Here is a 15,307-nt window from a genome sequence, read left to right as displayed (position 1 = left end):
TATGAGTCGGTTCCGACTCGATGGCACCTGACAACAACAACATATATATAATTAGTCTTATGTCTAGAAAAGACATATTAAATAATTCACTGCACTATACAATAGCTCTCAGCATTTTACTCCTCAGGTGCTAGTGCCTCATTACTAGGCACCATCAGTTTTATCCTTTGTAAATAAAATTTCCAGATAATTTGACACTCTATTCAAGGCAAAATGCTGTAATAAATTTAATTTCTAAGTACTTGTCTTCTTTGTTTAGAGTATCTTTGAGATCTTCCACTAGATGGCTGTGTTCTGAGTCATTTCAAGTGTTTTAATTTGAGGGTATTTATATAAAGGACTCCTGGTGTGGCACTGTGGGCTAATGCGTCAGATTGCAAAGTCATTTGAACTCTAAGGTTGGTGGTTCAAGCTCATCAGCTGCTCCCTGGAAACACTATACAGGGTCGCTATGGGTTGGAATCAACTTGATGGCACTTAGCGATGACGATATAAAGTTAAACCATACTGCAGACAATACTTCAGGCTTTTCTGTCTCTGACTAGGTAGCTAACTCTTACCTTTAATGTATTCACTTCTTGCAACTTCACTATGCCACTTGTGCTTTTATACTTGTTGAAAGCTAAGTATAAAAAGGTCCTGAGAGATTCTCATATAAATAAAGAGCTTTAGCGCATGAGCTTCACGCTAGTTTATGTGTTTAAAGGCCTTATGGCCATTAAGATTCTGTTGATGAAAATTGAGGCTCCTTGATATATATCCCAGTTTATACCAAAATTCAAATGATTTTAATAAATTTTCTTAAGTCATCTTGACCCTGTAGGTATTTCTCAAAATTAAATCTCCAGAGACTCCTAAAAATAAAAATAACAAAAACATAAATGTGGAACAAAAGGTCATAGAAATACACTTTTCTCTGCTTTAGTTATCCATTGATTAGTAACAATTCATAAAGTGATAATGAAACTGCATGCATATTTCCTCTAAGGCAGTACTTCTCAACCTTTTTTCAATGCTGTCCTTCTAAAGAGAAAACTTTAACTTCATTTACTAAAATTTTCCCTAACAAAAGAAATAAGCATAATTTTGTTGGGAAAGATTTGAGGGCCACAAACCACTGTAATTAGCTAAGATTTTGTCAACTCCCAAGAACCATTTTTTTTCTCTGAGAAGTATCATGCATCTTTTCCGACAATGAAGAAACAGCTCCCCAAAACCAAAGTGGAATTTTATTGTGTAAATTTTATAGCAATATGACTAGTAATCCTCTGTACAAAGTACACAACAGTTTTAAATACAACTGAGAGAAACTGCTAGTCCTATGACAACATTTGATGCAAGCAGAGCCAACCATTTATTTACAGACACACTTTAAAAAAATTTAAATGTCATCTTCTTCCTCCAAAGTCTTTTATGGGTTTCTTAGAGATGTGGTCCACTCCAGGCAAGGTCACAAAGGCATTTTATTGCCCTCAATGCTGATTTTCACTGCATGTGCAGATCTGCTTTTTTTCCTGATATCTGTGAACTTTCTCATCTGTTTATCCAGTCGACTGATACCTTTCTTGGACGTACCCTGAAACTTAAGAGTGGGGGAGGAAAATTAAAGAGCAGTAATTGAAACATATAAATCTAGTTTTATCTTTTGTTTTTATTTTTCAGTAAGTTACCTGTTAGATAGTACTAGAATTACTACAATATGCTTTGTTGTTATGTGCTGTTGAGGCAGTTTTGACTCACAGAGACCCTGTATCACCACTAACCTTGCAGTTCAAACTGACCTTGCATTATCCTAACAAAAAAAATTAAGGCTCTTTTAAGGCAAAAGAAAGTCATATTGAACAAAACCCTTAATTGTAGTGAGAGCTATAAAGCGAACCTATATGTACGGAGCTCTAGTTTCAGACCTGGCCTCTCCACTTCGCCTCAACAGGTTCTGTAGCCCCGGGAAAGTCACTGCTCAGGTCTGTACACCTCACATAACTGCTAAAAGTAAGTGAGGTAATGATGCTGTGTTGTTGTTGTTAAGTGTCGTCAACTCAGTTTTGATCCATAGCGACTTTGTATGGGGTTCCAAAGAGTGGCTGGTGAGCTTGAACTGACAACCTTATAGTTCAAACCAACATTGCAGCCCAGTGCATTAACCCACAGTACCACACCAATGATGCCATAATTAGTCCTTAAAGTAAGTTATCAGTCCATATTATTACCATTATTACTATTTCTGTGCAACTGATTTAGTTAAGTAGACTCAACACAAAAATCAATGTACAAAGAAAAGAAATTTAAGTTTTTTCATCCATGGTATTCAAAAAGTAGAATTTCTGGAAATGTAGACTTAACCTAATTAATGTTCAAATAAGATGATACTCCAAAGTTGATACCAGTATACTTGAATTAATGCTTTTGAGTCTGGGTACTTTCAAACTCTTCTTTCCTGTATTTAGATTGAGCCTTCAACCCAAATGGAAGATCAACCAAGGACCAGGCAAGAAACTCATCCTTGAAAAAGAGTCACGTTGACCATCCATCCCAAATTGTATTTCCTAGGAATATCCCAATTCTAAATATTTTTCTGTATTGATTTCAATTTCTGTTACTAATACTCAGAGTTAGCATAAAAATTTGTCAGATGAGAAAAAGCTATGCTATTGCCATCCTATACCCTGAATTTTTTGGACATTACCAAATATGTGCCTTCCTTTCAGGCAACATGACTTGATTTTTGGTACTTGTACCTAAGCCCACATTTGAGATTTTTTTACATTCTTGGATTTTTGCTAACTGCCCAACTCCCAACAGCTCTATATATATACCAAGCTAACTTCTCCTTGCCAACTCCTGGGGCCTACTTTTAAGAGTCCCTGACTGCTCTATTTATCCTCAGCAAATAGGACATACCCAAGACAGTGCCAATCCACTCACAGTATGGCACTGATCACTCAGAACTTGGAGATGTCGAGTTACTGTAATCCTGAAAACACAGTCATAGTCAGTATGTCAAACCTAATACATCAAATTCAATGCTATCCCTTCTGATTCCCTGAGTATACACCATTATTAAATAAGAGCCATGAAACCTGGCTGGTTTTAGTAGTGGAATAAAAAAATAAGTTATTATGTAGTCACACAATAGACTAGTATGAAGCCATTAAAAATGACAATTCTCTAAGGCAGCTTTAGAATCTCGGCATGGCGCTGTAGAATAAGCAGTTCAAACAAACCACTCATTCTCCTCAGAAATCCTATACAAGGTCACTGTGAGTCAGACCTGACTCAAGGGCACTTAACAACAGAAAGAGGTTTAATGAGGAGAAATGACTAAAATTATATAGTATAATTTTAATGGTATTTAAAATACAAATAGAAAAGCAAGCAAAATATGTATCTGCTTTTAATTAGTGGGACAGTGAGTGCATTTTTCTCTTCATACCCTTCAATTTTTCCATAATTAATACTAGGTAAAAAAACTAATTTGAAGCATTATTGGAAATATACATAAAACATAAAATGGTTAGCACTGGCTACTTTGGGAATGAAGGTTACTACATAGTATTTTACAAAGAGTTTTTGTTTTTTACTATAGAATCTGTAAAATAGTTTATTTGTATCTATTTTGTCATTGTTTAAACTATACACACAGAAAAAATGTAACAATTCAACAGTTTCTACACCTACAATTCAGTGACATTGACTACATTCAAGTTGTGCAACCACCCTCACCCTCCTTGTTTTGTTTTTCCTCCCTCATCTGACATAAACTCTGCTATCCCTTGAGGATCCTATTTAATCTTTCCAGCTGCTGCGGTCAATTTAATCCCATACTGATAGTTCTTTAAAAAGACCATAATGCTCTATGAAGGCATTTAATCTAAACTGAAGGAGCATTCTGGTTTAAGGTTTAGAAATTATTTCAGGGCAAGAGTTTCAGGAATTCATCTAGCCTTCATAACTCCAAGAAAACGTGGATTCCATGAGAATTTCAAACTGTTCTGTATATTCCCCTTTTTCATGAGGAGTCTTCTATAGGACGTGTGACCAAAACATTCAGCAATGGTAACCAGAACACCATCCAATTCAGATCACATAGCAAAGGAGGCAGTTGTTCATATAAGGAGTTTTTTAAAAGTTCACTGAAAATGCATATTATGAAAACTCGATTCAAGGATTTGAAAAAAAAATTTGCAACAAAATAAAGTCAAACTAACTTGTTATACATCTAATCGGGATCTAGTTTGAGACACTAAGAAAGGTAAGGCATCAGTTTGAAGAGAGTCCGTATGAAAGCAACACAAATTCTGCTAAAACTGAAGAACAAACAAACATCAAATTTATGATGAAGATTGGGTGGAAGAATGGTGAAATCACTGATGCTTATGGGGGCATGGATAACTCATTTTGAGATGGGATGAGACAATATTGAAGATGAAGTCCACAGTGACAGAACATCCACATCACTTTGTGAGCAAACAATCTTGTCTGTGCCCCAGCTGAAGAGAACTTCCAATTAACAGCAAAAACAATAACCAATACCAAACACTTCTCCAGTGGATCACCTTACTCAATTAGACTAAAAAATAAAAGTTGAGCACTTTCTGCTCTGTAAGTGTCAGCCTGCAGCTGCAGACATGAGCAGAGTTTTTAATGGATATTTTCAATAAGTGGGATCAAGATTCTGAAGCATTTCTTGAAATCAATGTAACAACAGGAGAAACACTACTTTTTAAACTAGTTTGATCCTGAAGACAAAGCATGAAACAATGCCTACCAAGAGGTAGAAGTGGTCCAGTTAAAGCAAAAGCCCACCAGTCAAGAGTAAAGGTCATGGCAACAGTTTTTTGGGATGCTCAAATCATTTTGTTTCATGATTTTCGGGATTGCCAGAAAACTAACCTGCTTAGTATGAGTGTTTTGAGAAAATTAGCTAAAGTTTTAGCTTAATAATTTAAGTTTACAGTAAAGCTCAACAGCACCTTCCTTCTGATTCTGATTTGGTTCGAGAAGAGTCTAGAAAACAGATCTCTTTAAATCATATAAACCTCAAATGCTCCAAATAAAACAGCAATTTGCATCTCAGATTAGCCTTGCTCTTGTTCCTTCTGACTACTTACCCTGGATGACTCCATTTCCACGTTCCACTTGGGCCTGACAACATAGTCCTTGTTTGAAGGCATTGGTACCCTCGCTCGAGCACAAAAGCCAGGATCTCCAGGTCTAAGAGCCCTGAGAAAGGAAAAGGAAAAATATGCTTCTTATGTAGTCAACCATACCTGGGACACACTATTAAGCATTCTTTTATCCAGGACCATTAATTTCTGCTGCCTGCCTATTTCAAACCTCCTTTACTCTCCCTTGTAACTTTGGTAGTGTAGTGGTTACAAGTTGGGCTGCTAATGTCAAAGTCAGCAGTTCAAAAACACCAGTTATTCTGTGGGAGAAAGATGATGCTTTCAAAGCTCCTGCAAAGATTTACAAACTCGGAAACCCTATGCAGGGTACCTATGAGTTGGAACCAACTCCATGGCCTACAACCACCACAAACACTCTCCTTAGATCACTCAATTCACCCTCAGGCTGTCTTAGTTGACTTCACCATCCACTCATATTACTATTTAAAGGAGAATTTCTTCATTTTCATGAATGCTTAACACCTCTCTCCTAAGCTTCAGAGGTAATCATGTCTTTCTCCTTTTCAATGCTAGAATCACCAGGGTTCTGAATCCCAATTCCTCCAGTCTAGTGAAGTTACTCAAGTTCACTTGTAACGTGAAAAATCAGAGCTCTCCAAATCATGCTCTATAAAGTACTGTACATGGATTTGCTTGTGCAACTCATACAGTAACTTTTAAAAAATCTTTTTATTTTGTGACAATTGCAAATTCACATGTGGGTGTAAAAATAATCAGAGATCCCAACTGGTTTCTCCCAACCTGAAAATCTATATAGTACAACATGACAACCAGAATATTTTTTTGTTGATAGAATTCCTATCAATATAATTTAAATGATCAGTTTTACTTGTACTAATCTTTGTGGCACTGCGGGTTGTATTGGATTGCAAGGTTGGTTTGAACTGCAAGGTAGGTGGTTAAAACTCACCAGCAGCTCCTCGGAAATCGTTTACAGGGTCACTATGAGTCAGAACTGACTCAATGACACTTAACGATTTGTGTATGTGTATTTTGGTGGGAACACCTGTATGCCCTTGAGTAGATTCTGACTCATAGCAACCAGGGGTTTTTAAGGCTGTATATCTTCACGGGAGCAGAAACCCACATTTGTCTTTGGTGGAGTGACTGGTAGAGTCAAAGTGCTGACCTTCTGGTTACTAGCCCAATGAATAACCCACTATGCTACGAGGGTTTCTGTGCATGTATTTAGGTATGTGCAATTTTATTACATATATAGATTCATGTATCAACCCCCACTAAGACACAAAACAGTGCCATCACCACTAGGTTTAACCCTACTGCCATTTAACATTCACTGTTCTTCTTCATGACTAACTCTTAGCAATCACTAATCAGTTCTCTATTTCTAAAATTTTGCCACTTCAATTAAGTTATATAAATGAAACTGTACAGTATATAACTATATATAACCTTTTGAGACTGGCTTTTTTCATTCAGCAACTGAAACCCATCCAAGTTGTTAAATGTATAGATTTTTCTTTTTCATTGCTGCAAAAAATTCTAGAACTTCTGATAATCACAGTGGAAACACAAATGGGATCACAAATGACAGATCCAGTATGTATGGCATCGCCATGAGATGCGGATGACTGAATAGCTGTTAATAATAATATTCTAGTTTAACTATCCACCTGCTGAAGGACATCTCAGTTATTTCCATTTTCTGGCTTTTATGAGTAAGTCTATGTGTAATGTCTGTACTTTCAAATCATTAGCATTCAGGAGGTAACTATCTTCCCTAATGGTAAATGAAGGGTATGTATGTATGTTTGAGGGAGAACACGTAGAAATTTCTTAACTGTTTCTATTCCCTTGTAGGATTTATTCTATTGATATCAAACCTCTTTAACATTTATATACATGAAGGGGCTTCAAAAGTTTGTGGAAAAATTACAGTATCTTTTCATTCCACTTTCTATGAACCTTTATGGAAGCAGAAAACCTTACCTTTTTCCCACAGAACAGGTGGTGGGTTTGAACGTTGTAAGTGCCATTGAGTCAGTTCTGACTCACAGCAACCCTGTCTGTATAGGATATCTGAGGAGCAGCTGGTGAGCTTGAACCACCGAACTTGCAGTCCAGCACATTAGCCCACAGTGCCACAACATGTACCTATTAACAGACTGATTGGGGGATACTTTTCAGTTGTGCATTTATCCACTATTCAGTTGTGCACTGGATGCTCTTGGGAACATAAGAATAATTGAGGAATAGTTTATGCAGTAAATTTTGTATTGTTGCTTGCTGTGTGCTAGACTTTAGTTAATGTGCTAATAAGCTCTTTGCTATGTGCTAAGCTCTGGGAATACAAAAGTGAATTAAACTTATTAGTGGGCTTGAAAAGTTCATGGGAAAATTGAAAGATAATGGAGTTTTTCCACAAATATTTTTCAGCTTCCTTATACTTCATTCTCATTCTCTTAAAAGATATTGTATTAGTGAATGCTTAAGCAAAGATGTGGGTAAAGAAACATTCAAGGCCTACATATGGAGTTCTGGTGTGGCGCTGTGGGTTAATGCACCAGACTGCAAATTCATTTGAATTGCAAAGGTTGGCAGTTCAAACTCACCAGCTGCTCTTCGGAAACCCTATACAGGGTCGCTATGGGTTGGAACCGACTCGATGGCATTTACCAACAACAACAACAATGTGAATCTAACATCAAACATATTTGCTATTTTTCTTAAAACAAAGTAGCAACCAGACATTATTCACTATATATGCTGCTGTTATTAGTGCTGTCAAGCCAGTTCTGATTCGTAACAATCCTGTATAGGGTTTTCTGGGCATGGCTGGTAGGTTTGAACCACTGAGCTTGTGGTTTGCAGTCCAGTGTTTCTCCTACAGTACATCAGGATTCCATCTTTATATTTAGACCAAGAAAAAAATTACAATAAAAGTTTACTTTGGGGGGACTTTTGGCAAATAGTGGGCTAGGCAGACGTACTACACAAACCCTCTACAACAAAGATACAAGAGACCAAATTAAATACAACACAGAAGAAAATCCTAGAACCCACAACTGCAAAAGAAAGATTAGAGAAATGGATTGAGTGCTTACTGAGAGGAGAATCTGAGCAGGGAAAATGAGACAGGGAGACTGACTGGTAAACAGCTGGCCAGACAAGCTTGACCATCTTAACTTTTGGGAGCAGCTTTGTAGACATAAGATGGCCAGGCCAAGTAGATTCATAAAAGCAATCAAAAAGGTACAATTCCTTTTTTTCCCAAACTCTTCTGGTGACCAGAGGTGTGGCTGGCTCCCACTCGCATCTACCCACAGCATAGATCCTGCTCTCCAGCTCAGAGCCAAGAGTCAGCAGCACATCTTTGGTGCCTGGATTCAGGCAAGTGTGGCTCCAGAACTACAAAACATGCACAGCCACCAGATCAGCACTAGTCTAGCAGAAACTCTCATAAATAGCCATCCTGCCTCCAGCTACTGTGTGTTCAAGAGACACTGAAACCAGCATAATATAGAAAACGATGGAAAACTCCCAAATTCATTTTATGAAGTAAGAATAACTCTGATACCAAAACCAGGCAAAGACTTCACTAAAAAAGAAAATTATAGATCAATATTCCTCATGAACATAGAAGCAAAAATCCTCAACAAAATCCTAGCCAATAGAATTCAACAATATATTTAAGAATTAAAACATGATGACTAACTCATATTTAATGAGCTCTGGTAATGTAGTGGTTATGAATCGGGCTGTGAGCCGCAAGGTCAGCAGTTCGAAACAACCATCTGTTCCGCAGGAGAAAGATGAGGCTTTCTGCTCCTGTAAAGATTTACAGCCTCGGAAACCCTGTGCAGGATCACTATGAGTTGGAACCGACTCCACGGCACATAACAACAACAACAACTCATATTTAAACCAAGCAAGTAGGGATGGTTCAATATTAGAAAAACAACCAACATAATGCACCACATGAATAAATCACACAATCATTTCAATTGATGCAGAAAACACATGACAAAATCCAACACTCAATATTCCTGATAACACACAACAAAATAGGAATAAAAAGGAAATTCCTCAACATAATTAAGGGCATATCCTGGGAAATCCTATATAGGGCTGTGATGAGTAGGGCTGACTCAATGGCACTTAACAACAAATACAAAACCACCTATCAACATCACCCTCAATGGAGAAAACTGCAGTCACTCCCCATTGTGAATAGGAACCATAAGGATGGCCTGATCATCACACTCCACTTGAACATCGTATTAGAAGTCTTAGCCAGTGCTGTAAGGCAAGAAAGGAAAATTAAAGGCATCCAAATTGGCAAAAAAAAAAAAAAAGCAAAAATCTCTGTATTTGTAAATGATGTGATCCCATAATTAGAAAATTTCGAAGACTCAGCAAGAAAATTATTAGAAATCTGGAAAGATTCAGCAAAGTAGCAGGGTACAAGGTCAACATATAAAAATCAGTTGGATTTCTTCACTAATAAAGACAGCTCTGAAAAGGAAATCAGGAAAACAATACCATTTACAATGGTGGTGGCTGTGCTGAGGCTGTAAATCTTTACGGGAGCAGAATGCCTCAACTTTCTTCTGCGGAACAGCTGGTAGTTTCAAACTGCTAACCTTGAGGTTCACAGCCCATTCATAACCACTATGCTATCAGTCACCCAAAAGATGAAATACTTGGGAATAAACCTAACCAGAGAAACAAAAGACCTATACAAAGAAAACTAAAAGACACCACTAGAAAAAAACAAAACAAAACAAAGGAGCTCTGAAGAAATGGAGGAATACACCAACCATATTCGTGGATGGGAAGACTTAACATTGTGAAAATGCCAACACACTACCCAAAGTAATCTACAGATATAATGTAATCCCAATCCAAATTCCAACATCATTCTTTAAAGGAAAAACTGATGACTAATGTTATATGGAAAGGAAGGAGACTCCAGATAAGCAGAGAATTACCAAAACAATGAAGTAGAAGGCCTGTCACTGATCTCAAATCCTATTACGTTAGTTCAACAGCCTGTAACTGGTACAACAAAAGACACATAGATCAATGGAACAGAATAAACTCATCTACCTAGATATGGTTGGGCAGTGTTTCGTTCTGTTGTGCATAAGGTTGCTATGAGTCGGTACCAACTTGATGTCACCTAACAACAAAAGTGACAGGTATGGTCTGGAGTCCTGGTGTGGCACATGGGTTAATGTGCTGGACTGCAAATTTGGTTTGAACCACAAAGTTGTTGGTTCTTCAGGAATCAGCTGCTCTTCAGGGTCTTTATGAGTCGGAACTGACTCAACAGCACTTAACAACAACGGATGGTCAGTTGATCTCTGACAAAGGGTCAAAATACATTCAAGTGGGAAGAGACAGTCTCTTCACAGTCTGGAGGGGAAATGTTAAGGTGTTTGATTATCTTGTGGATATTGATTTTCTCTGCCTATTATAATAAAATAGACATTAAGTAGCACAAAAAGGAATTTTGAGAAATATGATTACAGAAAGCACGTAAGCCCATCTTTAGCCTGTGACTGGATAAGCTAAACGGTTACTAGAATTTTCCCAGTGAAATAGGCTTCTTGTTAAGCCCTTGTGGAGTAAGGGACCTTGGAATCCTAAGCCCCACCAAGACCCTTCTGAAGTGGGGCATTTCTACTTGAAAGGACAAGCAAACCAAGCCAAAGTGGCTAGAGGAACAGAAGGTATTTCTTGAAAGAAAAACCAACAGAGAAAAACAAAAAACATACCAGAAACAAAGGACCCTAGGACCACCAAGGGAGAAGAGCACAAGCAGAATGTGAGACTTGAGAAGCAGCAATACCAGAGATGGAGGCAGACATAGGGACATGGAGAGAGGGAGCAGGCTGAGGACTCTAGATTCATGGGAAGAGAGGGACTAAGAGCTGGTGGCCAGGAGCAGACTTGCAGGTACATGGAGGGGATTATAATTATTGTAATGAAACAAGGTGCATGATTTGCTGAATGTAAAAAATCTGCCCTGTAAATTTTCACTCAATCCACAATAAAAACCTTAAAAAACAAGCAAACAAACAAACAAAAAAAACCACACTGGCTGTTACAAGATTAAGTAAGATGAAGGTAGCAGGATACACAAGGAGGAATGTAAAAGTTAAAGTGAATACAGGTAAATACTGTTAACTAATGGTACATGGAAGGGACCGCAATGAAGCAAAGTACGTGATTTGTTCAATGTAAAACTGATGATCTGCTCTGCAAACCATTTAATTCACAATAAAAAGTTTTTTTTTTAAAAAAATGTTTACTTTTCTTCTCCTGTCAACACCTTTTCCAGGTCTCTTCGGGGTGTCTGACCACCAGTGCTGAGGGAAAAAAAGGTAACCAATGAAATATTAGAACTTTTAGAACTCTATAATTGAGAAAAACAAACAAACAAAAAACCTCACCAAATTTAAATAACAAACTTAAAATACAAATAGCTTCTTTGAATTGAATCAGGGAAAACAACTCCCAATCTTTTAAAAGCACCACTTAGGTTAGTATTTATTTGCGTAACAGGTTTTATCACAGTGAACCCTATAACCTATTTGCAACAAGTAACCCCAACCTCCTAGATACATACTGATACAAGTCGGGGCAATAATATTTCCTTTCTCTTAAGAATTTGAAAATTGGATTAAGAAAGAGAAAATTGCTTTTTGTACGTGACATAAGGAACTACCTCAGGAAATGGGGGAGAGCATATTTAGAAAGTTGATCAAAAGAAGTAAAGCAGGGAGGGGGAGAATCATCACTATAAACTATCACATTTAAACTAAAAGATTATGAGTCAGGCAGTTATGTCAAACTGAGAGAAATGACAAAAATCTTATCATTTTTACAGGTCTTCTAATGTTCGTATTTACAAAAAAGCTGAGTTAGTACAAACATTTATTCCAATTACTCATACCTGTTCCCTCATACCTGTTCATTCTTCGTCGTTGAGGCATTTGTTCTAGATCTCTCTGCTCCCTTTCTTCTCTTGTCATCCCTTTGTAGTTTGAGGTAAGACCAAATATAGGCCGAGACCACTCATCTGTAACAATTACACAGTTTATAAAATAGTATTTCTCCTGCTAGTTTTTCAAACTACCTCAACCTCTAGGCATTTAGAATATTCTTTCTTTAAAGACCCCATTATTTCAGAGCCAGGATAAACAGCATTAATATCAGAATAATAACTAATTCTGGTTGACTCTGAGAATTATGTGTAAAAAAAGTCAGTTAAACCAGTAATAATGACATAGATTTAAAAGAAAGTAACATTTGACTTGCTTTGATATCCAACTAGATGTGTTGACATAAAAAGTCTAATTCTTATTTACACCACTAAAAACACAAAACCACCTTGAAATTCTACTTTCTTATGCTAACCCAACTAAGTTTCCTAATTACTTAATTGCCAAAATGGTATGAATCATTGAAAACCACCTTCTAATGATGAAAATGTAAAGTCTAAGAAAGCTGCTAAGGTGACCATGAAAAAGCACACTACATGCTCACTGTATATAAAGCTCAGAGTAATATTTTTGGTCTGAAACGTAACATGTTATTTATGAGAGAACATTTATAGACAGAAAAGTTAGGAATTACACCACACTAAGCATGAAGCTGGTAGGTATTCTCAATGCATCTTTTGAAACACCCCCCAACTGACCCCACCCTTATAGTCACCATCATTTTTGTAGCAGCCATGAAAACTAGTGGGAATATTCTAGCTCACTCAGTGGAGCAAAAATAAAGGTGGAGAACCACTGCATAAAGGCATCAAACTTTTTTTGCATTTTTACTATTCAGTAGTAAAATGCAGTTATTGGTAAGATAAAAACTGTAATACTTCTTTGGGTCTACAAAGAAATCTAAAGTTTTCTAAAAGATTTGACAGTCTAAAATATTCAACAGAAAAATAGTTCCTGTATTCAGATAACTTTTTGTACCTCACTTTGATGTTTTAAAAATGCATTTCCAACATGGAACACAGATTTAAGGAAAAAAATGAAACAAAATGGCTTCATTCTTAAAAACAAAACATTTCATAAACAATATAATGTATTAGAAGAATTTCAGTTACTCTTCTGAATTTCTTTGGCATCATTAAATAAGAACACACAAAGGTTTTGGAGACAATTTTACAAGTAACAACAACAGCAGCAGCAGTGGTGAATTATTTCTTCGGTATTAACTAAGGCAACTAAAGCAAATGGAAGAAATGAGAAATTCCAAGAGCTGAACAGAAAATTTCAAAGATTAGCTCAAGAAGACAAAGACAAATTTTACAACAAAATGTGCAAAGATATGGAATCAGAAAACTAAAAAGGAAGAACACGCTCCTCATTTCTCAAGCTAGGGGAACTGAAGAAAAAAATTCAAGCCTCAACTTTTGTTACTGAAAGATTCTCTGGGAAAATTACTGAATGATGCAGAAAGCATCAAGAGAAGATGGAAGGAATACACAGAGTCACTGTACCAAAAGGAAATGGTTAATGTTAAACTGTTTCAACAGGTAGCATATGATCAAGAGGCAATGATACTGTAGGACCAAGAAAAAGACTCCATTCTGAACATTAGCCTGAACACGTCCTCCTGTTCCAGGAACGTGCTAAATTAGCTCATGCTGCCTTAGAATATCCTTTCACCCCTAGCAACAGCAAGAACTAGATAAGCAATAGAAAAGACAACCCAAGGCCAGATGCCTGATATTTTCCTTATCCTAGCCTAAGAACAAAGACCACCAGTCCTGAACAATTAAACTGTAACATCTCATACTTTGCCAAATGTCAACCAATCCAAATATTGTAAAGCTGAAAAACCTAAGCTTGTTTGAAAACTCTATAAAAACTCCACTAACAAAGAGCTCAGGGCCTTTTTCCCGAGTCCACTGTGCCGGATACGGAGAAGGCCCAGGCTCAAGCTTGAATAAACAACCCTTGTGCACTTGCATCGGCGTCAGCTCCTTGGTGGTCTTGGGGGACCCCGAATTCTGGGCATAACAATACTTAGGGAGGAAGTCCAAGGTAAACTGAAGGAATTGGTAAAGAACAAGGCAACAGGAATTGATGGAAAAAAAAAAACTGAAATCTTTCAAGAAACTGAGGCAGCACAGGACGCACTCACTCATCTCTGCCAAGAAATCTGGAAGACAACTATCTGGCCGACTGATTTGAAGAGATCCATATTTATGCCCATTCCAAAGAGAGGTGACCCAACAGAATGTGGAAATCATCAGACAATCTCTTTGATATCTCATGCGAGTAAAGTTGTGCTGAAGATAATACAGAAATGGTTACAATCATACATTGACAGAGAACTTCTAGAGGTTCAAGCCGGATTCAGAAGAGGCCATGGAACAAGGGATATCATTGCTGATGTCCGAAGGATCTTGGCTGAAAGCAGAGAACATCAGAAAGATGTTTACCTGTGCTTTATTGACTACACAAAAGCTTTCGATTGTGTGGATCATAACAAGCTATGGACAACATTGTGAAGTATGAGTATTCCGGAACACTTAATTGTGCTCATGAGGAATTTGTACCTGGACCAAGAGGCAGTTATTCAAACAGAACATGGGAACACTGAACGTTTAAAATTATGAAAGGTGTGCGACAAGGTTGTATTCTTTCACCATACTTATTCAACCTGTATGCTGAACAAATAATCCAAGAAGCTGGGTTCTATGAAGAAAAACGTGGCATCAGGATTGGAGGAAGACTCATTAACAACCTGCAATATACAGATGATACAAGCTTGCTTGCTGAAAGCGAGAACTTACAACATTTACTGAAGAAGATCAAAGAGCACAGCTTTCGGTATGGATTACAACTCAATGTAAAGAAAACAAAAATCCTCTCACCACTGGACCAATAAACAACATTCTTATCAACGAAGAAAAGATTGAAGTTGTCAAGGACTTCATTCTTCTTGGATCAACTATCAGCACTCATGGAAGCAGCAGTCAAGAGAACAACGTATTGCATTAAGCAAATGTGCTGCATATGATCTTTTGCAAGTGTTGAAGAGCAAAGATGTCAGCTTGAGGACTAAGGTGCGCCTGACCCAAGCCATGGTATTTTTAAAAACCTCATATGCATGTGAAAGCTGGACAGTGA

General features: G+C 37.3%; 1 protein-coding gene across 1 annotated transcript in view; it reads right to left on the bottom strand.

Moving 5' to 3' along the window:
* Nucleotides 1-1,212: 1,212 nt before the first annotated feature.
* IWS1 (IWS1 homolog (S. cerevisiae)) overlaps nt 1,213-15,307 on the bottom strand; it is a 75,341-nt gene continuing 61,246 nt past the window's right edge. The window contains exons 12-15 of the mRNA XM_006876204.1: nt 12,126-12,237; nt 11,468-11,524; nt 5,112-5,223; nt 1,213-1,582 (exon numbers count right to left, since the gene is read on the bottom strand). Coding sequence (XP_006876266.1) covers nt 1,451-1,582; nt 5,112-5,223; nt 11,468-11,524; nt 12,126-12,237 — 413 coding nt within the window. The 3' untranslated portion in view covers nt 1,213-1,450. The remainder of the gene's footprint in view (nt 1,583-5,111; nt 5,224-11,467; nt 11,525-12,125; nt 12,238-15,307) is intronic.

Source organism: Chrysochloris asiatica, unplaced genomic scaffold, assembly GCF_000296735.1.
Source record: "Chrysochloris asiatica unplaced genomic scaffold, ChrAsi1.0 scaffold00363, whole genome shotgun sequence".
In the NCBI taxonomy this organism is placed as follows: Eukaryota; Metazoa; Chordata; class Mammalia; order Afrosoricida; family Chrysochloridae; genus Chrysochloris; species Chrysochloris asiatica.
This window is presented reverse-complemented; position numbering and strand designations above follow the sequence as displayed.